Below are 27,211 nucleotides of genomic sequence, written 5' to 3' on the forward strand. Positions count from 1 at the left end.
CCCTCTGGCTGGAACAGCATTCCCTAAATCTTGTCTGGTCTCAGCTCAATTATTATCCCATGAGAAAGGCCTTCCCTCATCCCCTTATTTAAAATAGCCCACACGTGGTCACTTTCCATTTCATTATCCTATTTTGTTTTCCTGTTTTCCTTTGTAATCATATGAAATTAGAGTCTTCGTTTGCTTATCAGTTAATTGCTTGTGGGGACCCCACTAGGATATAATCTACCTGATAGCGGGGCCGGCCTCCCTCCCTGCGTCATTCACAGCATTCTAGCAACGCAGGGAGCCCAGAGCATGCAGCCGCCCGGCGTGCAAGAGTCCTCTAAATTCCAAACCGAGCACGCGCACAGGGCGGGGCGCGCCGGGCCTCCAGGTCTCGCAGGCCCCGCCTCCGGCCCGCCCCCTCGCCGCTGGGTTCGCTGTGGGGCGGAGATATTCGCCGCCAGCGCTTCCCTCCGGACGCTGTCCGGCACCACACGAGGACGGACGGAAGGCGCCCCCAACTCGCTGGCCTGGCGCCGGGATGGCCCCCAAATTCCCAGACTCTGTGGAGAAGCTCCGCGCCGCTGGCAATGAGAGTTTCCGCAACGGCCAGTACGCCGAGGCCTCCGCGCTCTACGGCCGCGCGCTGCGGATGCTACAGGCGCAAGGTACGACCCCGGCCCCCTTCTCACCCCCGGGCCTGTTTCTCCAACCCCCGCAACCCCCGCCCGGGCCTCGCGCTGCCCGCGGCCAGCGGTCCTGCGTGGCCCCCCACCCTTCCAGCCCCTTCCGACTCCGGCATCCTACCAGAAACTTCCTCGGCCCTTTCTTTCCACCTGCTTGTTAACTGCCCTGTTGACCCCTCCCTAAGTTATTTAGGCCTCGTTCTGAGCCCTAAGGATAGAGCTAAGCCCTCCTCCCCCGCAGCGATTCATTTTTCAGTTAGTATTTGTTGAGTAGCTGTTATATACCTCCTGTGTAACAAGACACAAGAAGTCCCTTCTCTCAAGGACAGCGCATTCTTGTGGGGGCGGTGGGGAGGCCGTGAGTCTTAAGCGAGTCAGTAAGTAAACGAGACCTGTGGGATAATCAGGGTTAGGAAGAAGACAAATAGGGTGATGTGATAGAGTTGACTGGAGTGGGAGATCAACGGCAGCATCTCTGAAGAAGTGATGTTTAAGGTGATGTCTCAATGGTGGGAAGCCAAGCGCACGAGGCTTTCGGTCCTGAAGGGAACTGCAATGAGAAAGGCCCCCCAGACGATATAAACATGGTGTGTTTCAGGGGTCAAAGCATAGTGAGCCAGGGCAGGGAATAGGAGGACGTGAGGTCAGTTAGGAAGGCAGACCCTTATTTATTGTGGAAGAGTTTTAAACCCTGCTAAGGAATTTGGATTTCATGCCAAACTGGAAGCTTGGCATGGAAGCTTCTGGTTGGGAAGCTACTGGAGAGTTGGAAACAGAAGAATAGCATGTTCTTACCAGTTCTCCCAGCGTCCAGCTTTCGTCAGCATACCGCAGGCCTTTGCCCAAAGCCCCTTCTGCAGAGTGAGTTCATCAGAAACCCTCATTGGTTAAAGCCTTGACTTTTGAAAGGAGCCTTGGATCCTGGTTTCTGTGTGTCACCGTTCAGTACCTATTTCCCTTTGCCCCCTTCCTTTTTTTTTCCTTTTCTTAGCTAGCATCTGTTGACTGCTTTACCATGTGCTGGACATTTTAGACATGATCTACTTCGATCTTTTTTATGGCCCTACAGATAAGACGCTTAGAAAGGAGGAGTCCAAGAGAGTTAAATTGGCTCCCTTTGACAGTGAAGACATGGAAGAGCCATGATTTGAATATGGATGTTTGATTTTGATGCTAAGTCCAAATTTTTAATCATTTTGCTAGACCTCTCCTCACATCCTCTCCAGATTTCATTCTTTTTTTTTTTTTTTGTCTGCACTTTTTGCAGTTTCAAGTCACTCCTTTGCCCTCTTCTTTTTTCTAGAAAACTCTCCTTTAGGCCCACTTCCTCATGTCAGCCTTGCTTGATGAAGTTGCTAAGGAAGCTGAGGTACTGATGTTGCTGTCATTTTCATTCATCTCACCACAGCTGGTCTGGAAAAGTTTGTACGTTTGTGTGGGTTAATTCTGGGTCCACAGGAAAACTAGCCTGGTATCTAGATTTAGCAAGGACCAGAGTTTGGTTCTGCTGCTGCCGCTACGGATTTTCTAGGCAATTTTGGGCAAGTCTCTTGATTTCTCTGATCAGCCTTCTTGATCATGAAGAGAGCTCAGGGAACAGGCTGACACAATGAACCCTTCCAGCGAGTCTGTGAAGTGATATCCTCATGTGGTAGGTGGGCACGCGTGATCAGAGCGATTGAGTGACTGTCAGGATGGCAGGGTTGATGCCCTTTCCGCCGCACCACTGCTGTTTCTGAGCAACCGTACTCTGGTGACTCAAGATGGATTACAGGTTTTGGGTACTTATACTTAGCTCCTTAAGAACAAGGATGTATTTTACTATTCTTTGTACTTTCCGCCTCTGAGCCTGGCAAAACAAGAGGGGAAAACACTTGTTATTGTTGGTATTGAATATAAAGATATCAAATATCAACATAGCAACAGGATACTTAGTGAAAAAAGCAAGTTGCAGAAGGATAGGCAGTATGATACCTCTTAGGAAATGCTTTAATAGACATAAAATGGTATCTTACCTGTTAACACACACACACACACACACACACATAAATGTAGACGAACATGCTTGAAAATGTTACATACCAACTTCAGGATTGTTCTGGCCTCTGGCAGTCCCTCTGGGGAGGGAGCACAGGGATAAAGATGGGGATGGCTAGAGTTTTATAAAAAAAATTTTAAGGGCTGGGTGCCATCGCTCATGCCTATAATCCCAACACTTTGGGAGGCCAAAGTAGGAGGATTTCTTGAGGCTGGGCATTCAAGACCAACCTGGGCAACACAGTGGAACTCTGTCTCTACAAAAAATTTAAAAATTAACTGGGCATGTTGGTACACACCTGTCTGTAGTCCTATCTGCTTGCAAGGCTGAGCTGGGAAGATTGCTTGAGCCCAAGAGTTCGAGGCTGCAGTGAGCTCTGATCGCACCACTACACTTCAGCCTGGGCAACAGAGTGAGACCCTGTCTCTAAAAATTAAGTTGGGAACTAATATAACATGTGCTAAATCTAGTGGTGGATTCTGAGATAATGATTTTCTGTATGTTTCAAAATTTTCAAAGAGACCCTGTTTTCAATTCTTTTTAAAATTATGGCCCACACTAGTGGGTGTGAAGTGGTTGAAAATTATCTTTAAAAATAAAAATCATTGTTGGTTGGGCACGGTGGCTCATGCCTGTAATCCCAGTACTTCGGGAGGCCAAGGCGGGTGGATTGCTGAGGTCAGGAGTTCAAGACCAGCTTGGCCAACATGGTGAAACCCTGTCTCTACCAGGCATGGTGGTGGGCGCCTGTAACTCCAGCTACTCAGGAGGCTGAGGCAGGAGAATCGCTTGAACCCAGGAGGCGGAGTTGCAGTGAGCGGAGATGACTCCAGTGCACTCCGACCTGGGTAACAGAGTGGGACTCTGTCTCAAAAATAAATAAAGATCACTGTGGCCACAGTGAAGGACTTGAGCCTCTGCGATTCCTGAGGGTAAGGACTGCCTTTAGGAAAATGTCTAATAATTCTCCCCATGGGGTAGCTTAAGGCTTTTTCCTGATAAAAGTTCTCGTACTCCCATCACACCCAGCTCAATTATCATTTCCCTGACAAAGTCCTCTCTGGCTTGACGAGGTAAAACTAGTCTCATGTCTTTCATGGGTCTTTCGTGTCCCTACAACTTTTGGTCGATTCGTTTATCATAGCGTTTATCATCTTGTTCTCTTTCTTTATTTCCTTCTTCCCTTTCCTCTCCATCCTTTCCTTCCTCTCCTTCCCTCTTTCTCTCTTTCTTTCCTTTCTTTATTGGATTTAAATGCTTTTTATAATAAAATACACACCCATCCATCCACTTACCCACCCAAACCCGAGTAGTTACGGCATGGATTTCTTTGAGGCAGAAGCTAGTATTTCATGTGTATCTTTTGTGTGTTTTCAAGTTCAGTGCTGGAATAAGTGAATGAGGAGATACTTGGTTCCCTTTGAATGGCAGAAAGCTCAGTGTCCTTGCTGTCACATAAGAATGACAAACACGCCAGCCCAGCAGACCAACAAGCCTGATCAGGTTATAGTTATCTCTACTGCCTTAACACAAAGCCCAAAGAGCTCTGAGTATGAAATGTATCCTAGTGCCCTTAGGCACCCATTTCCCAGACCGATCATCTTCCCACTCTACCTGGGCAGGTTCTTCAGACCCAGAAGAAGAAAGTGTTCTCTTCTCCAACCGAGCAGCGTGTCACTTGAAGGATGGAAACTGCAGAGACTGCATCAAAGATTGCACTTCGTAAGTGGCTGAGGGTAACTTTGGGATATCTGAGCGTCTCAGAAGAGGAGGCTGGGTTAATCTGGCTTGTTTCTTCTTTAGAAGGATCCCATCGATTATATCTGGGACAGATATTAAGAAAGTGTCACTGAGTTTCACCAGGTTACTGAGAATGGGAATCTCTGCTTGGTCCTTATGGCCCCTGACTTGCGTCTTTGGAGTCTTGGCTCCACTGCCGAAACAGGAGTGGGATGGGAAGTTAGAAGTAGGCCTTAAAGTCTTCGTGAGATTTGAAACCTGGGGATGAGGTGGAGTTGCAGACCAGTAACTGGCTTGCCCAGGTGTTTTTCAGGGATGGGAGTATGTGAGGGGAAGGGAGCAAAGGAAAGAAGGAGGAGTAGAGGTTAATAGACGTCTCAGAAGAAGCAAGGAGAAAGGAAAAAAATGGTATTCGTGAATGACCAGTTTTAGAGAACACTGAACAATGTTTCATACCTCTTTTTCTTCAAGCCAGTCTAATATTCTTTTATCATCATTAAACTCTCACATTTACCTGAAATGTGTTCTCAGATCTGTTGTCCTCTGACATTGCTTTAGATTCATGCCCTGGTGATAGCCAGGAGAGCAGGAGGGGTGTGAGCATACTCACGGAGCTTGTATTGAATTAATTTGTACCAGGCCCCGTGCTAGATTTTTCTCTTTGAATGTTCACAACCAACCTGTGGGGTACGTTTACCATGTGTCCCAGGCCAGAACTTAGTTGCTGAGGGTTGGGACAGTAAAGTGATTTATCTGGGTCACATAGTTAGCGGCAGAGGTGGAATTCAGATACCACCCCATCTGACTCCAAAGCTTGTTTATTATTCCACTAGACCACAACTGTAAAAACACATGGTAGTGTGAAAGCCATGAGGCGTTTGTTCTTGATTTTGGGGCAATTGAAACTATGAAAATTGATGCACGTGCACACACATTTAACAAAAGTCATGTTTCTCTGCCCTCTTTCCCCTCCTCACTTCAGTCTAAGTTGAAAAATCCCTGTTCTGAGGTTTGGCATTTTTAGCTGTGTCTCTCAGCCAGAAATTACTTCCTGTACACTGAGTGCTCCAGATAACCCTGCCTGGAAGAAACTGTAGGGAAACCCTGGTGGCTCAGCAGCCAGCCAGTTGACATTTTTGCCTCCTATTCTAGAGCACTGGCGTTGGTTCCCTTCAGCATTAAGCCCCTGCTGCGGCGAGCATCTGCTTATGAGGCTCTGGAGAAGTACCCTATGGCCTATGTTGACTATAAGACTGTGCTGCAGATTGATAATAGTGTGACGTCAGCCCTAGAAGGCATCAACAGGTGAGCTCCGTTCACAGCAGGTAGTCTCCACAGCAACTCCCTGTCCTTGATTGGCTGCGGGCCATTGCCTTGTCTGTCTTCTGAGGGGATCCCTTTGGCTACACTTAGAAAACTCCCAATGGGCACGTAAGGGAAGGTGTGAAAGGAAAATATGCTTTTGTATTTAGCAGGTTTTCAGGGAGTCCAAATTACTGAGATTGATGGATTGATTTTTGCCTACATGTGCCTCGCAGTATCTATGTACACAGTAATATTTATTGTGCACTGTTTAAGGTATTGTGCCAGGTTCAGTGGGGGATACCAAAATGAGAAAGAGATACAGACCTCACTTATCTTTAAAGCGCTAACTCTAACTGGAAGAATAAGACACAAGCCCAAGCAGCTATGACAAGTCTAAAAGGATATGGTTTGTGGACATGGTTCAGTATGTTGCACTGTGACCCCTCCAAGAGGTTCCCCAGATGCAATTCCTTTCTGGTCTCTGAGCAGTAATTGGCTTTTATCTCATGGATATGGCCATTTGTATAACTGATCATGTTTCCCCTCTGCGTGTGCAGCTAGAAAGCCAAACGCTATACAAATAGCAAACCCTTAACAGGACTTCATGGTATGTATTTAGTGCTTTATTGCTGGCTTGACTTGTCTACCAGCATTCTTTGTTTTCTCTTTGCCTCCTTTTTAATTTATCTGATTCCACAAAATCTACAAATTACGTGACAGACTTTGCTCTAGGACCTGGGCTGATGACTGAGACATACCTCTTTCTGCCCTCATAGAGGTCCTGGTCTCAAGGAGGACACCAGTCAGTAATAGGCAAGCACAGTACAACATGATAAGCGCCATGGTAGGAGGCAGGACAGGGGGCTCTGAGGCCAGAAAGGAGCCGCCTAGCTAGCTGAGAGGGAGAAGGGGAGGCCAGAGAGAGCTTTTTAGAGGAGGTGAGCTAAGATTGAGAGATATGGGGTAGGGGGCTAGCCAGAAGACAGAGCAGCGTGTGCAAGGGTAAGCAAGCATGGCAGATCACAGGAATTGTAAGAAGTTGGTTTCACATGGTGCTGCAGGTAGCAACTCAGCTTGGGACAGGTTGATGAGGCCAAGTCACACAAGACCCAGTGTTCAGGGGCTTGGACTTAATCCTGAGCAAGTGAGGCTTTATGAAAAGGTCTGTAGCAGTGGAGCAACATTAGCAGAGTTGTATTTTAGAGAAAAACTCTTTGCTGCCATATTGAGGGATGATATGAAGGGCAACAGGATGGAAGGGAGCCATGCAGCAATCCAGGGAGAGGGTGGAGAGAAAACAATGGGACCAGTCAGGGGATGTGTAGGAAATATATCAACAAGCTTTAGTGGTTGCAGGGTAGCAAGAAGGGAGGAATAGAAGAAGGCACTCAGATTGTTGACATTCAGTCGGAGGTGACTGTGGGACATGAGACTAGAGATGTAATTAAAACGGTTGGGTATTCACATGGAGCAAAGGAAGAAAATACAGGTCAGACATACGGATTTGAGGATCATCAGCATAGAGGTGGATTAGGGCTGTGAGAGAGAAAAAGAACATCACAGCAAGTAGGAAGAGGATGGAACTTTGAGAAACTCCAGCATTTGAGGGACTTACAGAGGAACAGCAGCTGGAGAGGTGGAAGGAAACAGGGCAATTATGTCCCAAGGGAAGGAGTACTACAAGAAGGATGGAGACGTCATTAGTGTCAGGTGTTCCAAGGAGCTTACATTAAAGGTTTAGCAATGAAGTCACCGGTGGCTCTGATGGAAGCTGGTCAGTGGGATCGGGAGCCAGAGGGCAATGCTTTCAGAAAGTCAGGCTTGAAGGGAGGCTGGGGAGTGTAGCTGTGATGGCAAGGAGTGTCCAGTATGGTTTTATTAGGTGAGGAAAAAGTTAAAGGGACTTAAATGCTGATGGTTGGAGTTAGTAGGAGGGATGAAGATGTGGGAGAGGGAGGTGCTGCCTGGGTGTGGTCCCTGAAAGAGGTAAATCAGAAGAATGAATGTAAAATTATATATATATAATTTTATATATAACATTTTATATATAATCATATATATATATGTATATATAATTATATGTATCTGGAGATGGGATCCAGAGGTGGGAGGATTAGTCCCAAATCTAGGTGGGAGGATTAGTCCCATTGTCTCTTCTATTGTGACAGGAGAGAAATAGGAAGGGTTGGGCACCCAGGCAGGTAGGTTTGTATTTGGGGTATGAGGAAGTTTGCTCTAAAAAAGGGGAAGGGTCAGGGAACAGGTTTGAGGAGAGTAGAGGTTTGAAATAGCTTGCTTGGCCGCCAGGAAAACAGCCTAGCCCGAGAGATCTTGGAATTTGTGGTGATATCAGTCTGTGGTTTTTATTCTTATAGGAAACATGGTTGTAGGAGCAGAAAAAGTATACAGTTAGCTTTATTCATTCATTCAACACATAACCGATTGGGCCCTGGTGGTTGCCAGGTGGTATACCAGGTGCTGGAGATCAGTTGACAGAATGAACTTGGGCCCTGGGTGGCATTTTAAGCTGAAATCTAAAGAATAAGTTGGAGTTAGCCGGGCCTGGAAGGTGGCAATCTTTTTCCAAAATGGAAATGATTGTTCTGGGTAGAGGAAAAAGCATGTGCAAAGTCTTGAATGGAAGGATCAGAAGGGAAGGTGGCTCACAGTGAAGGGGGACAGGAAAGGGTGGGGACCAGATCTCACAGGCCACATTAGCCTAGGGAATTGGGAACCCCTGAGGAGTTGTAAGATTTGAGAATGACGTAAGCTTTGCATTTTTAAAAAAGCCTGAGCATTAAACAAATGTCAGGTGCTTGCATGGTTGTGCACTCGATTCATTGATAAAATATGAAACAAAACGTACGATTCTTTCTTGGAGAAATTATAGTCTTTTTGGATCACGGTTTAAGTATCCTTAACAAGCAACAGATCCCCACTTTAAAGGTAACGTAGTTTGATCAAGCTCAAGGAGTGTCATGGTGACTGATCTGAGATGGCGTTGATGGGTGGCAGACTTCTGTTCCTGTATTGCAGCATGTTGGAGGAGCTAAAGAGGTGGTTCTGACAAGGGGGAGGGTGGCAGCTCTGGCTCTTCTGAAAAGGCCTACCTCCATGGGTGTGTGAAAGGAGAAATATCTTCTTGACCCAGCTGGAAACCTCCCTGCAATCCTGCCTTCCTTTCCAGAATGACCAGAGCTCTCATGGACTCACTTGGGCCTGAATGGCGCCTGAAGCTGCCCTCTATCCCCTTGGTGCCTGTTTCAGCTCAGAAGAGGTGGAATTCTTTGCCTTCGGAGAACCACAAAGAGATGACTAAAAGCAAATCCAAAGCAACCATAGCTACAAAGAACAGAGGTGAGCTATGATACGCTGCCCAGAGTCTTACAATCTCCTGGTATCCGTTTTCTCTAGATTAGTCCTGCAAAAATTGGCATTGTTTAGCTGAGTTATAAAAATAATCTTAGGAACAAAGTATAAAACAAAATAGAAGTCTTCATCTCTTAGAGATTGTTTTCTCAGCTGTATAGTAAGGAGGATGATAAAGTCTTCCTCACAACCATGAGGACTGAATGACATAAGACACGTAAAACTCCCAGCCTGGCACATAGGCATGCAGTGTGAGTTCCCTTCTCTTTCCTCTGGTAGTACTTGGGATGTAGTACTTAGGATGTTTTTGGTTGCAAAAACAGAAAGCTCAACATGGTAAAAATAGTATAGGGAATTTATTGATTCATAAAACTGAAAAATCCAGAGAGAATTCAGGCAAGGTTTACTCCAGCAGCTTACTGTATTAACAGACTAACTCCATTTTTCTGTACTTATCTCAGCTTTCTTTTCTGTTGTGTGTCAGCTTTGTCTTTGGCAAGCTTCCCTCCTAGTAGCAAAATAGCTATAGCAATTCCCTTCCTCACATCTATACCCCATGCCTCATGACCCAGAGAAAGAAAGTCTTCCTCTGTTAGCTCACTAGGAAAAGACAGGATTTTTTTTCCCCAAAAAACTCTAGCTCACATATTTTCTCAATCGATTTCTCAATCTATTCTGGGCTTCATGGTCACAGGCCATTCCCTGAAGTACACACCATAACCGGGGGATGAAAATTTGTGAGTAGGTCACCCCTGAGGCACCTGCCCCACCTCCAGAGCTAGAGAGTGACGCTTCCCAGGAGCATGTACACTGTGTGAATCCCTGGAGAAGCATGAAGAAGAGAAAGATCCAGGCTGGCCAGCCAAAAACAGGAGACTCCTCACCTCAACTGTGTGAAAGGAAGAGGCCATTTGTCAGGCACTAGGAAGCTCTTTTAATGTTCCAGGGGAATGGTCCCAGCCCAGCAAGCTAGAGATTCAGGCTAGAGGTGCAGAAGGGATCAGAGATGGAGCCCTGCCATGTCTAAGTGACCTTTAGGTGTTAGGGGAGAACAAGAGTTACTCACCTTCTACAGGAGAACCCCTGTCTGGTCATGGGTCACATTCAGTCTGGTTTGTGGGAGCCTGGTAAGTGTTCCCCACTCTTCTCTAGGATGAAAATGTGGGGTGCTAATGAACCTGATGGCATCAGTGCACCTGCCATTGATTTCATTCTTTCAATCAGTGCACCTGCCATTGATTTCATTCTTTCAGGGTCACTGAGCCATGTGTTCCCAGCCACGTGTATGCTAAGCAGTGTGACACAGAGAGGACAGGTAGTCTTGGCCCTCAGGGACCTCTCTGTCAAATGAGGGACTGAGACATGTCAACAGTGTCTTAAAACACAAGGAAGAGGAACATGTGCTTTAGAGTCTTAGTGTTTGAGGATTTCAGGATAGAAACTGACTTAAGTGTGTGAAGGAGTCGGGGAAAGACTCAGAAGGGGTGGCAGTGGAGGTGGAGCCTTGAGCTGGACCTCAGAGGAGGTCATCAGGTGGGAAGGGAGGAAGAATCGTTGGCAGAGACAGTGGAGAGAGTTGGGGAATGAAAGTGCATGGGGGGAGCAGTGGAAATAAGGATGACTGCAGAGTGGTGTGTTGTAGGATGCCAGTGAAGCTGAGCCATACTTCGAGAGGAACCCATGTGCATGTGCACAGGGAGATGTACGCAGGAATGTTCATAGAAGACTGTGATAGCAAAAAACAACTGGAGATAACCCAGATCTCCATAAATGGGAGAATGGACAATTTAGCTGTGGTATTGCAGCAATGAAAATGAAGGAGCTGCAGGTCTGTGCATCAACACAGATGAATCTCAGGAGTATAACGTTAAGGGGAAAAAGAAAAACCAAGTCATAAAAGAATACACAGACTTACTTATTCTTCTGTATGAAGTTTGAAAACAAAGCAAACCAAAACTGGTCTGTGGGTACTATTGTATACAGTTAAACGGTTTTAAAAGGTGGGAAAGAAGCACAGAATTGGGGATAATAGTTTCCTCCAGCAGTAGATTGAATTGAGGAGGGTCCCCCAGGACTTCAAAGGTCCTAGTTATGTGGCTTTTCTTTAACTGGGTGATGAATTCACGGTGTAAACCTATAATCTTACCTTGCTCACAAATATTTAGTATTTTATAAACATCGTTCTAAAAAATTTAAAAAGCAGATGATATGGAGCCGAGGCTGGAATAATTAATTGGGGCCAAACAGTGAAGGGCCTGAACACCAAGTTGAGCAGCTTGGATTTCACCTTGTTCTCTCTGCTTCCTCTCCTTGAAGGCTGGAGCAGAGCTGCATGTGTTAAATGAGGGAGGATACTCACAGGCTCAGCCCAAACCAGAGATGAGGAATGGCAAGCTCTTCTCCCTTTTTCCCATAGTCCAGAAACTATACCCTTTCTTTACCAGATGTGTATTTATTATTTATTTACTTCGTGTCCTGCTTTAAGTATATAGTGTGTTCTGTACGTTCTTACATACTCTCAGATTTGACCCTGAAAATAGCCATCTGTGGAATTAGTATTGCCTCATTTTATTGGTGAGGAAATTGAGGTCCAAAAGTTCTGTAGGTCACACAAGATCTTCCAGCTACCAAGAGGCAGTGACAAGGCTAGAACCTGGGTTGCTTTTTATCATTTATATATTTTTATGTGCATGCAAAAATGTATTTATATCAGGAGTCCCCAACTTCTTGATGAAAACCTGTTGAATTGCCCAGAAGCTATTAATTGGGGGAAGTCATTAATCAGGAAGGATGATTTACAACAGTGGAGGAAATCTCTGGGAGAGAGGATTGTGAACAATTTGGAAGGGATGATGCTGAAGAGATGTCACTGATCTCAGTTGGGTGCTGCTCCATGGTTTTTTTCCTCTTCTGAATTTGTATCTAGTGCCTTCTGCTGGGGATGTGGAGAAAGCCAAAGTTCTGAAGGAAGAAGGCAATGAGCTTGTAAAGAAGGGAAACCATAAGAAAGCTATTGAGAAGTACAGTGAAAGCCTCTTGTGTAGTAACCTGGAATCTGCCACGTACAGCAACAGGTATCTCCTATATAGCTGCTGACCTGGGGCATTTCAGGACACTGGATATTTTGTTTCATAGTCTACTCTTGGACTGCAGTGGGCCCTTCATCCCTAGCATTTAGTCAAGTATGTTATGGCTGAAAACATGCATCCATGTTGTGAGCTAGACATGACCAGTGGCATTCATTATCTCAAAAGGGTAGAAACTGAGGGATGCCAAATGGTAGCCTGGGCTTTGTTGGCCCCTGTCCCCAGAATTTTCATAAGCATATAATGTAAGTAAAAGCAGTGTGCTTGCTCTGCAACACAACCCTAACATAAGCCTCTTAGCCTGTCCACCCCACCACGCTGCTCCCTACCCTTCTCCAAGACCCTCCTGTTAGAAATTTTGGCACCATTTCTGTCTGAGAGCACTGACCCAGAAGCCAAAGTGTGAGGTAACCATTGCCTGGCCTGAGAGCAAGAAGGACGGGTACAGTCTAGCCTGAAGGGTTAGACTTGTGGGCCTGTAGAAAGCCCTGCACCAGGAGCTGCCGTCAGTGATCACTGACAGAGCCTAGGAGCCAGGGCGCGGTCCCTTCACTGTGTAGGAGGGACTGTTCTGCAACAATGCTCGGAGGTACTACAGGTGGTCTTTCTGTTTTAGTGTTGAGAAAATTGAGGCTCAGAGAAGGAAGGGTTTTGCCTTCAACTCACCCAGCCAGTAAATGTTGGCACCAAAATTGGAATCTGACTTCAACAAGATCTTCCTGTTACTTTTACTCTCAGAACCTTGAAACATTCAGCAAGAGCCCATATCAAAACCAAATGCTTAGTATAAAACATTTATTATAAAATGTTATAAATCTGTTTATCCTTCCCTATCAGTATACACGTATCACTCTCTAGTTCAAAAATCTTGGATCTAATGTAGACACATTGTTCCTTATTCCAAACTCTTGAGATAAAATGTGTTTTCCAGCCACAGTGGCTCAATGCCTGTAATCCCAACACTTTGGGAGGCTGAGGCGGGAGGATCACTTGAGATCAGGAGTTCGAGACCAGCCTGGCCAACACGGCAAAACGCCATCTCTACTGAAAATACAAAAAATCAGCTGGGCGCCGTGGCACATGCCTGTGATCCCAGCTACTCGGGAGGCTGAGGCAGGAGAATCACTTGAACCCAGGAGGCAGAGGTTACAGTGAGCCAAGATCGCGCCACTGCACTCCAGCCTTGGTGACAGAGTGAGACTCGATTGTCACAAAAAAAAAAAAGAAGTGTTTTCCACTTCAGTGAGGTAATATGGTCTGAATTATGTAACACTCCAGCAGCATCTGGGGCAGCTTGCAGAAGTATTTCTGCCAGTGAAACTTGGAAATTTCATGTTCACATGGGGTGGAATAGAGAAACGAAGTAGCTTCATGTCAGTTCAGATCAGGTTTTGCTGCCCAATGAGTTGGAAAGATAACTTGTAATTTTAAAGCTTATATTTTGGAATTTTGCACCTGTGGTTTTATTGCTGATTGGACCAGAGGGGCCTCAATCTGCCAGGCTAATTTGAAAAAGAAGCCTGCAGCCTATTTGTTTCATATTTGTGCGGCATCTTCTAACTCCTCTATCTCTGGACCCTCTTTCACCTTGCTTACCTTATGCTGCTAGACACCTCCATTAACTCATTTTTCTGGATCATTGCCACATTTGGAGCTGTGTTTTGTCTTGTTTAGATACCGTTCTTCATGTAGGTGTCTGCGCCACACTGTTTTAATTACTTTTGCTTTATAATATCTTATAAGGCTGGTCTTTTCTTCATTCTTCTTAATCAGAACATTCCTAGTATTTGCCCATGTTTGTTGTTCTAGCTAAACCTTCAGATCATTTGGCAAATTCCAAAAAATGTTTTGTCGGACAGCTTTTGGTTGTGATTGCATTGGATTTATAATTTCATCTAGAGGACTAATGACAAAATGAATTTTTAGGCATTGTGGCTAACATTTTACCACATCCTGGAACGTCTTGAACATAGTCTAATGCTCCCCCTCATGTACACCCATCTGAATGACACGGTGCCTAGGCTTTGGCTTACTTTGGCTCCCTTTGTGCAGGTGACATCTGAGTGCATAGCACCTACAACTTGCCAGCCCTGAAACAGCTCTCATAAGAATCTCATGTGTACTCACAGCAGTTCTTCAGCTTAGGTCAGTGTCCTGTGTTACCTAATCAGGCTCAGAAAGATGAATTAATGACCACAAAGTTAAACAACTAATACTTGATGGCTGGGATTTAAGCCAGATCTTTGTGACTCCAAGGCTTATTTCCCTTTCACTTACTCGTGTTATTTCCCAACCCCTTTGTAATTAAAACCTTCTGACTGGATACAGAGTCAGTTCATTTACCAAAAGTCAAGGGTGTTTGTTTTATGACCTGAAGTTACGCATTTTGATCATCTTAAATATAGTCTTGAGAAGTCTCACATGCCCCTAGTAATCACTACCTTTCTATTCTGAAGTCACAATACAGTGCATAATGCTTTCACTGTGGTTCCTCTACTTCCCAGACACTTGGCTATTTCTTTAAATTGCCAAGCCTATGGGGAGGAAACTTTAGTTTCCTTAGAATTCCTCTCTGTTCAGGCTGGGCATGGTGGCTCATGCCTGTAATCCCAGCACTTTGGGAGGCCGAGGTGGGCAGATCACTTGAAGTCAGGAGTTTGAGACCAGGCTGGCCAACATGCTGAAACCCCATCTCTACCAAAAAATACAAAAGTTAGCTGGGCATGTTGGTGCGTACCTGTAATCCCAGCTACTCGGGAGGCTGAAGTGAGAGAATCGCTTGAACCCAGGAGGCGGAGGTTGCAGTGAGCTGTGATCATGCCACTGCACTCCAACCTGGGGACACAGCAAGACCCTGTCTCCAAAAAAAAAGGAATTCCTCTGTGTTCAAAGTTCAAAACAGGGGCTACTATTCTAAAACTTGGTGGTTTACAACAACCATTTTATTTTGCTTGTAATTTATGAGTCAGGAATTAGGGAAGGGCAGTTCTCATTTGGGGTCTTTCATGCAGGGTCAGCAAGATGGTAGCTGGGGCTGGAATCCTCTAAAGCCTTCTTCCTCGATTGTCTGGCAGCCGGGCTGCCTGACTCAAATGGCTGGGCAATGGAACTGCTAGAGCAAGCTGGCACCTCTTTCCACTTTCTTAGCAGCCTTTTCATGTGTGCTGGCGTGAGCTTCCTGAGAGCGTGGTGGCCTCAGAGTAGGTGGCTTCTTCCCTGTCAGTTCAAGGCTCCAAGAGCGAGTGTTTCCAGAGACCAAGGTGGAAGCTGCAAGGCCTATTATGACCTAACCTTGGAAGTCACATCGTGTCCCTTCCTCTGTGCTCTGTTGGTCAGAGCAGTCACAGAGGCTGCCTGAATTCAAAGAGAGAGAGCAGATACCCCTCTACCTCTCAGTGGGAGGAGTACCAAAGAATTTGTGCCTGTCTTTTAAGTTGTTACAAGGAGAAGGTTTTTCTCTCTGTTAATTTATAAATTCCATGCAATCACAAAGGACTAGTTGAATTTTATTCTTTAAATTCATGGTAAGTTTGTTAGAAAAAAATGAGAACACCAACATGAGAGAATTGGGTGTGTGATAAAGTCTGGGGCAAAGAGAGATTATTTAATAAGAGGTGTTGGGTTAGCCAGGTTAGAGTTAAACATGAATCCTACCTTCTTATTTTAAAGTAAATTCTAAGTGGATCACAGTTTGGAATGTAAAAAGCGAAACCATTAAGTTATAGAAGAACACATGGATTAACTGTCTTCCAGTGGGGAAGGTATTCTTATGTGAAGGGAAAAAAATGTTACAGAAGTCGTTAAAGGAAAAGTTAGAGAAGTTGGATTTCATAAGATTAAAAACCCTTATGTAAAGATGTTCAGCTTTACCCACAACTAAGCAACTAAGACAGTGAGATACTGTTTCCATATTGGCATACATTAAAATTTAAGACCCAAAGTTGGTACAGTTGTAGGAAAATAGGCTCTGTCAATAACTATTCAGCTTTTTTGGAAAGCATTTTGGTAGTAACAATCATATTTTCTTTTTTTTTTTAAGAGATGGGGTCTCCCTATGTTGCCCAGGCTGGTCTCAAACTCCTGGGCTCAGTTGATCTTCCCACCTTGGCCTCCCAAAGTGCTGGGATTATAAGCATGAGCCACCGCACCTGGGCAATCAGATTTTAAAATGCATGTATCTTTGGATACGGCAGTCCCTTGCACGAGGATGTTCGTCATGGCATCATTTATTTACAAACTGGAAACAATGAAAAATACCTCTCAATAGGAAATTGGTAAAACAAATTATGCTACATCCAACTTAGTGAATACCTGCACCCACTGAAAACAGTGAGGTGGAACAGATGAACTTATGTAATGAGCGCCCAGACATCTGACGGTTTGTATTTAGTGACTGTGTTTGGAGAGAAGGACTAGATCTGAATGAGGAAGATATACATACACATGCACTTTTTTTTAACCCACGGATGCAGAATATATTGTTGTATGGATGCACATGACTTTTTTCCAACATTTTATTATGAAAATGTTCAAAATATAGGAAAGTTGAAAGACTTGTACATTGAACACCCATATACCTACCATCTAAATTATCCAATTAGTATTGTTACATTGCCTAATCACTGTTTAGCCATCTGTTGGTCTATATTATTGTCTTTGATGCACTTCAAAGTAAATTGCAAACGTCTTTACATTTCACCCCATGTCAGCATTTATATCATTAGAGTTCAGTAGTTTGTTTTTTTTTTTTTCCCTTAAAGTAGATAATTTTTTAATCTGTCAAGGGAAAGGTTTCAGGAAACCTTTTCTTTGCTTGAAAGAGCTCAGTATAGGAGAGTGCAGTACAGCATGATATAATTAGATGAGATCAAGATCTGGAGTCCCGTGAACAAACCACCTGCCTATTTGAATCCTGGGTCTGCCCCTCAGTACTGGCGGTACCTGGCCCAAGTTCGTTTACCCTTCTGAACCAGCATGTTTCATCTGTGAAAAGGGCTAGGATTGTTGTGAGGATTTAAGAAGACATAAAGTAGCCAGCACAGAGTAGGTGTTCGGCAAATTGGAGATCACTTCTCAGATTACTCCACGGCATGTGGGTGGCCCATAAGAAGTGACTGAAACCTCCAAAATGGTCTTTCTCCTTCAGAGCGCTCTGCTATTTGGTCCTGAAGCAGTACACAGAAGCAGTGAAGGACTGCACAGAAGCCCTCAAGCTGGATGGAAAGAACGTGAAGGCATTCTACAGACGGGCTCAAGCCCACAAAGCACTCAAGGTAAAAAAAAAAAAAAAAAAAAAATCCTGGCTAAAAGGTCCCAACATAGCTACAGAGATTTATGCCAGTGGCACTGTTCATAGGGTGTAGCCAAGCTGAGGCAATATCTGCAGCTTTAACTTCTCATCCTGAGCCCAGGATAACTCAGAGCAGGCCTGTGGGCTGGGGTTTGCAAACACTTTGCTGCCTCAGCAGCTATCCCCACCCCAGTCCGGGAACCTTCCCCACACTCCTGTCTTTTCTTCTATTAGGACTATAAATCCAGCTTTGCAGACATCAGCAACCTCCTACAGATTGAGCCTAGGAATGGTCCTGCACAGAAGTTGCGGCAGGAAGTGAAGCAGAACCTACACTAAAATCCCAACAGGGCAGCCGGAACCCCTGCCTGACCTTACCCAGAGAAGCCACGGGTCACCTGCTCTGTGCCCGCTCCTGAAACCCAGCATGCCCCAAGTGAGCTCTGAAGCCCCCTCCTCGGCCCCTTGATAGCCTTCCACCCCGTAAGAGGCGTTGCTTGTTCAAATTAAGCTCAGTGTAGTCAAACACAGTCGTGGTGGTTGCGCCAGAAAGGTCCCCACTAGGGCTAAGCGTGAAGCTGAAGCCCTGTCTCCATTCCCCCAACCCAGCTAGCTGATCACACCAACAGATCCTCATCAGCAAAGCATTTGGCTTTGTCCTGCCCAAGTGTGCTGCAGACTGAGTGCTGCCCTTGTAGCTTCCCCAGACCCCACCTCACTGCAGTTCATCTGAACAACCTGAGCTCCCGGGCAGGGGTGGGAGGAGGGGGATAAACCTAAGGCCCTGATCCAAAGCAGCCTGTTGAGCTGGTTCTCCAGGGCTGCAGTCTCTCCAGGTGTACAGCTGCTGTCCCTGCCCTGTCCTGTCCTTTCCTTGCACAGTCTCCTGTGTCTGAGCCCCAGTGCCTTCTGTTCAGGCCCTGCTTTGGTGGGAAGGCAGAGCCCTGACCCTTGGACAGCTGTCCTTGACTCTGTGCTGCTGCCTTCCGCAGAGAGGCCCCTAGGCTGATGAAAGAGCCCAGTGATTGTGGCCGCTCCTCCTCGAGGTGGGAGTGGGAGAGAGGCCTCCTTGGTCAGTGTCCTGCTTTCTGGGCAGGGACTTGGCTTTTTGTTCCAACAGTGGCCTTCTCCGGGCTTCATAATTCTTTGTAATATGTTGAAGTTAATTTGAACTGACTGATTTTGTTGAATTGTGTGTTTAAGCTGTTGCATTAAAAGGCTTTCTTCTACATCAGTGTCTGCTGTGCTTTCATTTATGCCTTTTCAGCTTTGCACCTGGAACTTTGTAGTAATAATAAAAGCTATTGCTTACTGGGCATTCATTTGCTGAACAAATTTATTGACATGTCTGCATGGGCCAGGCACTGTGAATAGTGCTAGGGAGACAGCAGTGAACAGACACAGCCCCTGCTCTCAGAGGGCTGGTAGTCCAGTGGGAAGCCAAGAAGTTACCACACATGTAAAATTGCAGCTTGCCTGAGTGTCGTGAAGCCGTCGTCAAAGTGATTTCCTTGCCCAAAAGGGGAAATTTGATGCAGTGGAGGAAAGGGGGTCCCTGAGTAAGTAAAGCTGGAATTGAGTTCCAAACAGGGAGGTTAACTAGTGAAGAGGGGAGGGAAAGCACCGTGGACAGAACGGCATGTGTAAGGTCCTCACTGGGAGCACGGCCAGTGAGTACAGGGACCTGAAAGGGCCGATGAAATTCACAAAACATGGTATGGGGGGAGGCTGGCGAGTGCTTTATGATCTAGCTAGCATCAAGGGCTGCCTCCCTTTCCTGGGCTGGTTTTCACCTTATGGAAGTGGAGTTTTAGGATTCCACAGAGCAGAGCAGACAAAGGGGTCTGATCATCCCTTGGCTCCCATCACACAGTGCTAAGCAGCATTCGGTGTTAAGCACACCACCTCTGAGCGAGCTCTCTTGATGAGTCTTGTCTGAGCCATCACAGACACCCAGGCTGAAGCAGAGTTAGACAAACCCCATCGGCACAGTCAAGGGACAGTTTCAGAGTGGGGCACCGTACCCCTTTATTGCCTCATAAGCAGGCAGGACTGATGTGAGGTAGGTTTCATGACATCCAGTCACAACTGATTTACATCATCCTGAGCTCTAGAAGGCAAGCAACTTGATTTGCTAGTAAAGACGCAGAGGGTAGGGCCGGCACAACCCAAAGAGGCTACTCGTTTTGTACTGCAGAAATTTCTGATGAACACAATGTGATAAGCTTCCTCATCCCCATCACTCATCTTTGAAAGTTAACATCATTCAGTCTTTTCCAGAGAGGCTTTGAGGAATAAAACTTCTGCTTCTCATAGGTTAATGTTTCTAGGAGAGGGACACACAGCTATCAATGTGACTGTCTTAAAGGTTGTGATGGAATTCTACCCCCACTCCCAGAGAAGGTCAAACACCGTTACGTGGGAATGACAGGGCAGAGAGCAGATCATGCGGGGTCTCCTAGGCTGTGTAAAGTGGTCCTTATTCTAATGGTGGGAAGCTACTGCAGGATTTATGCAAGGATGAGACATTAGAGGGGCATTTTGAAAGAAGCCTTAGGACTGCGTGGTGGAGGACAGACTGCGGGAGGGCCAGGGTAGATGCAGTTAATCGGCGGAAGGTAGTGAGTGCAGGGGTCGAGCTTAGCTCAAATTAGTGGATTTATTCCACTAGGTAGTGGAAGTGGATTTCGATTTGGTAGGGGGTCATGTTGGTGGATTTTCTCTGGAAGATGAGAGGAGAGAAAGTGGCATGGCAGCAGGGCTGGGGAAACCCTCCGATTTTGGCTTTTGCAACAGAATGGTGGGGCCATTTGTGGAGACAGAACACTGGAAGAGAGAATCAGAGAATAAGGCCAGGCACGGTGGCTCATGCCTGTAAACCCCACCCGAGGCAGGTGGATCACCTGAGGTCAGGAGTTCAAGATCAGCCTGACCAATATGGTGAAACTTCATCTCTACTAAAAATACAAAAATTAGCCGGGTGTGGTGGAGTGCACCTGTAGTCCCAGCTACTCTGGAGGCTGAGGCAGAAGAATTGCTTGAACCCAGGAGGCAGAGGTTGCAGTGAGCAGAGATCGCGTTACTACACTCCAGCCTGGGCGACAGAGTGAGACTCCATCTCAAATTTAAAAAAAAAAAAAAAAAAAAAAAAAAGAGGACTTAGTTAAATCATATTCTTGATTTTATACATGAATGTTACCAAGATAACCAGGAGCTGATGGCAGGTAGGTGGTGGAATGTGAGAAAGGTGACTCAGTTGCTCTTAAGAGTTGACTGGGCTGAAGAGAAAAACGGGGAGTCATCCTAGACTAGGTGCAAATTGAAGATGTGCTTGTAAATTAGATAGCTCAGGAGAACATGGCATGAGAAAAGGAGAGAGCCCAGGACTGAGACTAAAGAAATGTCAGCAGTCAGCATTTGGGGAGAAGACGATGGATTTGCACAGGGAACAGATTAAAAGCAGCCAGAGAAGTGGGCAGGGTGTGGCGAAGACAGGTGGGAGGTCTGTGGAGTGGAGAACAGGAAGAGTGAGGAGCTGAGAGTGGCAGAACAGCCTTGAGGACTCAGTCAGATTTGTTGCTGGTGAATTTTTAGCAGAACCCAGTCTGCTTGGGTCATAGTAGAAACTTTCATTTGGCTGCTCAGGTACAGGAGAGGGCAAACACTTGACCGTATATCCCTGTTGGAAGGTGAGCACTAACTGACCCAAAGAAGCTTTGAGAGACTTCCCCATTTCCAGGGGAGGAAAATCCTGACCTGGGAAGGTATCCTAAAGCGTTCCTACAAGGGTTAATTATGTTACACAACCCCTTAGCCAGCCTGGAGCCGAGAAGCAGCTGGGTGTTTGCCCTGAGGGGTGCCCAAGCCAGGGGCTCCATGCACATCAGATGGAGGCCCCTGTAGCTCTGGTCCATTGTGTGATATTCATGTTGTCATCCACTGCACTGTTGACGGGTCAGTTCCTGACACTTCTCCTGCTCTTGTGTATATGCCTTCTGTGTACTTCAGCACTCCTTTATGGTTTCTGTTTCTTGGAGCCAGAGCCCCACCCCAGTCATGTCTACCCTTTGCTCTGTCCCCACCTCCCTCAGACACAAAAGGGTGGAAGGCAAGGCAGATTTTGCAGCACTTTTAATACACAAAGCAAAAGGTAATAGGCTGGATGGGTGACCAACCTTCATTCAGATACAGAGCCCAAGTATAGATACAGACTCATTGGGAAATAAGTTAGAGTTTGCAGGGCCTTAGGACTGAGAGCCAGAAACACTGTCCTTTTGGCAGCCATGGAAGTGAGGATTTCCTTTTCTGAGGACAAAAAGGTAAAAGTAAGTGTTTTTAAAGTATGGCGGACACCCAGTCTTCAATAAAGAAGGTGGTTTCATCCCGGCCATGCCTTCAGGCAGGCAGAATGGAGCCAGGCATGGCCCCAGGAAAGCCCAACCTATTCTGCATGAAGCCAAACAGGGCAGCTGGCAAGAGGGCACCTCCTTCACCCTCCACCACCCCCCATTCTGATCACAGTTAATCATCTCCTCTGATTCTCACGACGTCCTCCAAACTCCTTGGTGATTCAGAGAAACCCAGGGACACAGCACAATTCTCAGTGTGTTTGTGAAAGTCCCTGCCTAGTTCCTTACAGCTTCTCCCGGGCTCAGCTGCTCCTGTCACCGTTCCACCCACCTGGTTTCAGTGCATGTACGCCTTCGGCTGCTCCATAGCCTGGTGTGCCTGCAGCACGGCCACTGCCTCATCTATCTGTGGGACATGAGTGGGAAAGGCTTAGTGCAGCTGCCCCAGCAGGTCCCAGAAGAGCCTTGACCTCCCCCTGGCTCAGCATCCTGGATACAGGATCCTCCTCCATCCACAGTGTTTCTGTGGAACCCTCCCTCCACCACTGCTTGCAAGATCCCATGGCCCTGTCTGTCACCTTTGACACAGCGGTACACTGCTGGACAGCTGGAAAAATCTTAGCCCTTACACTGAGTCAGAACACACTTCCTTGTACCAAAACCCTACCTATGGAACAACACAGAGTTAGTCCACGGAGGTGCGAAGTAGCAAACCCTTACCTAAGCCCCCCTCTCCACTCTAAGATTCAGCAGACCTTCAAGTGTTAGCAAAAAGAAACACTTTATCTGGCCAAACAGCTGCCCACTAGCTCCACTAGGAGAGCCCTTGTCCTTAGCTCTGCTCCTGCCCCCTCGGGCTCCCTGCTGCCCAGGTTCCTGCTTACCTTGGCATGGAGGGACTCTGGAGACTCCAGCATGAGCAACAGCTCCGAGTTGTCAATCTCCAGCAGCATGCCCGTGATCTTGCCGGCCAGCTGGGTGTGGACATCATGGATAAGGGGGTAGAGACGCTCCCCTGTGTGGAACACCCTCTAATGGCTTGTGCACCTGCCTGGCTCACATCCCAGCATCCCAGGGCTGGTATGGAGTGGAGCACTGAGGACATCTGGGTTCTTCTCCCAGAACTGCTCCTTCCAGGCTGTGATATTTAACACCTGATCTAACATCAGGTACTTCTAATGACAGGGCCTGGTATTGGCGGTCAGCCTGTCTCAGCTGTGTGCAGGGCCCAGCAAGGATGGGGTGCCTCTTAATTAAGGCAGAAAGGGCGGAAGGGGTCTTCCCATGAAGAAAGTGAAGATGTTTACAGAGAACTAGTAACAAAGCCTTCTACTTCCATTAAGTTCATTTAAAAGTTTTCTGGGTAAGGCGAGGCACAGTGGCTCACACCTGTAATCACAGTACTTTGGGAGGCCGAGGCGGGCGGATCACCTGAGGTCAAGAGTTCGAGACCAGCCTAGACAACATGGTGAAACCCCATCTCTACTAAAAATACAAAAATTATCTAGGTATGGTGGCACGTGCCTGTAATCCCAGCTACTCGGGAGGCTGAGGCAGGAGAATCACTTGAACCTGGGAGGCAGAGGTTGCAGTGAGCTGAGATTGTGCCACTGTACTCCAGCCTGGGTGACACAGCAAGACTCCAAAAAAAAATTCAGGGTGAGGGGAAGGGGGTAACGTGGCAAAACCCTAAGTAAGCTGAAGAAACAATGGGGCGGTGGTAATGGGGGCATTCAATGAAGGGTCTGGAGGTCTTGGTGGCCATGCAGTAAAGAACCTGCCAACCAGGAACAAGCTTGTGTTCACTTAGTGACATTTTTATCAGGGCCTGCCATGGACACTGGGGTGGAGATGAATTGCACAAGGAATCCAGAATCTACGGGGAACATCACGTATTTACCAAATGCACCAATGCCCCACCTGCCTGCATTGAGCACTAGGAAACGTGAACAGCAGCTTCCTCCCATTCAGGAAAGGGGTGATGAACTTTAACCCCCACCTACAGGCCATTTCTCAGCAGAAACCCAAGACCATACCCCTACTCCTCCCTTCTGTCCCCTGATCTGCCCACATCTGGAGTATCTCCCAACCTCAAAGTCACAGGACAGCAGCGCTGGAAGTTCTGGACCTCAGGATCATCTAGTCTGACCAGGGTTTTAAGACAAGAGAATAGGTGCCTGAAGAACAGAGGCAGCTTGGCCACGGTCACCCACTAGTGAGGGGCAGTGACAACGCTGGACTTTGACCTCACGTTGGACCCCCACTCAGGGTGTTTCCCAGCAGGCTAGCCAGCTCATAGCCTTCCTATTCTTGCTCCAGAGTAGGAGAACCAGCTACTCACCAATCATCTGTTTTTGCTCATGCAGGGGTGCCGCAGCCAGCATGGACGCGGTCAGGGGCTCCTGTCCCGGGACGTGCACAGCCGGCTCCTGGACCTGCATGGTGCCAGGGACACATCCCTTTTTTTTTTTTTTTTTTTTGAGACGGAGTCTCTCTGTCACCCAGGCTGGAGTGCAGTGGCTGGATCTCAGCTCACTGCAAGCTCCGCTTCCCGGGTAGCGATTCTCCTGCCTCAGCCTCCCGAGTAGCTGGGACTACAGGCGCCCGCCACCTCGCCCGGCTAGTTTTTTTTTTGTATTTTTTAGTAGAGACGGGGTTTCACCGTGTTAGCCAGGATGGTCTTGATCTCCCGACCTCGTGATCCACCCGTCTCGGCCTCCCAAAGTGCTGGGATTACAAGCTTGAGCCACCGCGCCCGGCCCAGGGACACATCCCTTAATCACCATGGATAGGCATGTCCTCAAAACACTTACCCTGGGCCGGGCGTGGTGGCTCACGCCTGTAATCCCAGCACTTTGGGAGGCCGAGCCAGGCAGATCACAAGGTCAGGAGATCGAGACCATCCTAGCTAACACGGTGAAACCCCAACTCTACTAAAAATACAAAAACTCAGCCAGGCGTGGTGGCATGCACCTGTAGTCCCAGCTACTCGGCAGGCTGAGGCAGGAGAATGGCTTGAACCTGGGAGGTGGAGCTTGCAGTGAGCCGAGATCGCGCCACTGCACTCCAGCTTGGGTGACAGAGCGAGACTCCGTCTCAAAAAAAAGAAATGAAAAAAAAAAAAAAACCACTTACCCTGGCAAGTGAACAGAAGGCCAGGGAGGCACTGGAGAAGGGGAACAGCGGGCAAGGTCTGGACGATCAGGTAGGGTACAGAGTCCCCAGCAAGGGCAAAGCGGATTAGAAGACGAAGTCATGCCTCTAGCTTAGACATTTCCTGTAGTGCTATGAACTTATAAAGGTCCCTGATGAACGTTGATAAATGAAAGTCCTGTGTTACCAATAACTTCGTGCCAAATAAAGCACTTTTTATCAAGTAGCTTTAAGGACATATCTCCAGCACACTTCTCACCCTTTCACATCTTGGTAATTTTAACACATTTTTGGCTGGGTGTGGTGGCTCACACTTATAAATCCTAGAACTTTGGAAAGCCAAAGTGGGAGGATCGCTTGAGGCCAGGAGTTTGAGATCAACCTTGGCAACATAATGAGACCCCTGTCTCTACAAAAAATACACAAAATTAGCCAGGCCTGGTGTCACACACCTATACTTGGAGGCTGAAGTGGGAGGATCACTTGAGCCTAGGAGTTTGAGGCTGCAGTGAGCTATAATCACACCACTGCACTCTAACCTGGGTGCTGTCAAAAAAAAAAAAAAAAAAAAAAGACCCTTCTCTCATTCATTTTCTGAGAAGTCGTTCAAACTAGACACATTGAAATTCTACACAGGACATGATAATGAATTGTAGACCTTTTTTAGGGCAGGTAGATAAATATACAGTCTTTGATTAGAGTGGATATTTTCTGTTTTGAAGATTAAGTACATCCCTTCAATAATCACCATATTCTTAGAATACCTTTCCTTGCTGTTCATCACAAATACTAAGGACATCCAAATTAATTTTGGTAATAACCGAGGCAAAACAGATTGTAAATAAAACAGGATGCTGGCCCTCTTTCCCCTTCTCGCAGTAAGGGTGACCTCTTACTGATTGTACACATTAATAAACAAAACTTTACAAGCCAAGGAAAGAAAAAAAGCCATGGCCCAACACCTTAGCTAAGGTTCTGAGCCAGGCGGCCAGGAGCCCAGGCTAAGAGCAGGCAGCCAGGCTGGCCTTACCCGATAGGTGCTATGTGCTGCTGAGGAACATCTGTACGGCAGGAGAGGCCGGCCTGGTGTACAGCATCCTAACCCACCGGGTCCTGTGGTCTGAGTACCAATGTTGGCTGCAAAAAAAAAAAAAAAAAGCAGAGTTCAAACAGCTGCTATCCAAAAACGAAACCAAACCAAACCAAAACAGAAAATAACAAGCGTTGACAAGAATGTAAAGAAATTAGAACACTGTCCACTGTTGGTAGGAATGTAAAATGATGTAGCCACTACAGAAAAACAGTATAGGGCTTCCTCAAACAGTTAAACAGAATTACCATATCATCCAGCAATTTTACCTCTGGGTATATACCCAAAAGAATTGAAAGCAGGGTTTCAAAGAGCTATTTGTACAAATATTTTCTTTTTTTTTTCTTTTCTTTTTTTCTTTTTTTCTGAGACAGAGTCTTCCTCTGTCACCCAGGCTATAGTGCAGTGGTGTGATCTCGGTTCACTGCAACCTCCACCTCCTGGGTTTAATCAATTCTCTTGTCTCAGCCTACCAAGTAGCTGGGATAACAAGCACATGCCACCACATCCGGCTAAGTTTTGCATTTTTAGTAGAAACAGGGTTTCACCATGTTGGTCAGGCTGGTCTCAAACTCCTGACCTCATGACCCACCCACCTCGACCTCCCAAAGTGCTGGGATTACAGGCGTGAGCCACCATGTCCAGCCTGTACAACCATTTTCACAGCAGCATTATTCGCAATACTCAAAGGGTAGAGAAGAGTCCATTGATAGATGAATGAATAAGTAAAAATGAGGTCTATACATACAATGGAATATCATTTAGCCTTAATAAGGAGATTCTGACACACACTACAACATAGATACATCTTGAGACATGTAAAGTAAAAAAAAAAAGAAAAACAGCCACAAAAAGACAAATAGTCTATGATTTCACTTATATGAGGTACCAAGAAGAGTCAGGTTCACAGAGACAAAGTAGAATGGCAGTTGCCAAGGGCTGGGGGGAGGAGGAATGAGAAGTTATGGTTTGCTGGGCACAGAATTTCAGCTCTGCAAGATGAACAGAGTTCTGGAGAGTGGATGGTGGTGACAGCGCACAACAGTGTGAATATACTTAATGCCATTGATCTGTACACTGAAAAATAGTTAAGTGGTACATTTTGTTATGTGTATTTACC

At 46.5% G+C, this 27,211-nt stretch overlaps 2 protein-coding genes across 2 annotated transcripts in view; one reads left to right on the top strand and one right to left on the bottom strand.

The window, feature by feature from the left end:
• The first annotated feature begins 395 nt into the window (after positions 1–395).
• Positions 396–18,728, top strand: TOMM34 (translocase of outer mitochondrial membrane 34). The gene is made up of 7 exons (XM_008016343.3): positions 396–653; positions 4,332–4,431; positions 5,602–5,754; positions 8,942–9,111; positions 12,050–12,197; positions 17,356–17,482; positions 17,734–18,728. Exons 1-7 carry the CDS (start codon positions 527–529, stop codon positions 17,836–17,838), a joined length of 930 nt encoding a protein of 309 aa, XP_008014534.1. The 5' UTR covers positions 396–526; the 3' UTR covers positions 17,839–18,728.
• Positions 18,729–21,614: 2,886 nt separating this feature from the next.
• Positions 21,615–27,211, bottom strand: part of PABPC1L (poly(A) binding protein cytoplasmic 1 like) — a 31,917-nt gene continuing 26,320 nt past the window's right edge. Inside the window, exons 11-15 of the mRNA XM_037982737.2 lie at positions 26,032–26,138; positions 24,190–24,283; positions 22,733–22,863; positions 22,180–22,254; positions 21,615–21,804 (exon numbers count right to left, since the gene is read on the bottom strand). Of these exons, the coding sequence (XP_037838665.2) occupies positions 22,186–22,254; positions 22,733–22,863; positions 24,190–24,283; positions 26,032–26,138 (401 nt within the window). The 3' untranslated portion in view covers positions 21,615–21,804; positions 22,180–22,185. The remainder of the gene's footprint in view (positions 21,805–22,179; positions 22,255–22,732; positions 22,864–24,189; positions 24,284–26,031; positions 26,139–27,211) is intronic.

Source organism: Chlorocebus sabaeus, chromosome 2, assembly GCF_047675955.1.
Source record: "Chlorocebus sabaeus isolate Y175 chromosome 2, mChlSab1.0.hap1, whole genome shotgun sequence".
NCBI lineage: Eukaryota > Metazoa > Chordata > Mammalia > Primates > Cercopithecidae > Chlorocebus > Chlorocebus sabaeus.

Excerpts from the sequence above, each read along its gene's own strand:
- TOMM34 (XM_008016343.3), top strand. The coding sequence starts at position 527 with ATGGCCCCCAAATTCCCAGACTCTGTGGAGAAGCTCCGCGCCGCTGGC. Across the intron at positions 5,755-8,941 it reads GCCCTAGAAGGCATCAACAG|AATGACCAGAGCTCTCATGG; the intron begins GTGAGCTCCGTT and ends CTTCCTTTCCAG. Across the intron at positions 17,483-17,733 it reads AAGCCCACAAAGCACTCAAG|GACTATAAATCCAGCTTTGC; the intron begins GTAAAAAAAAAA and ends TTCTTCTATTAG.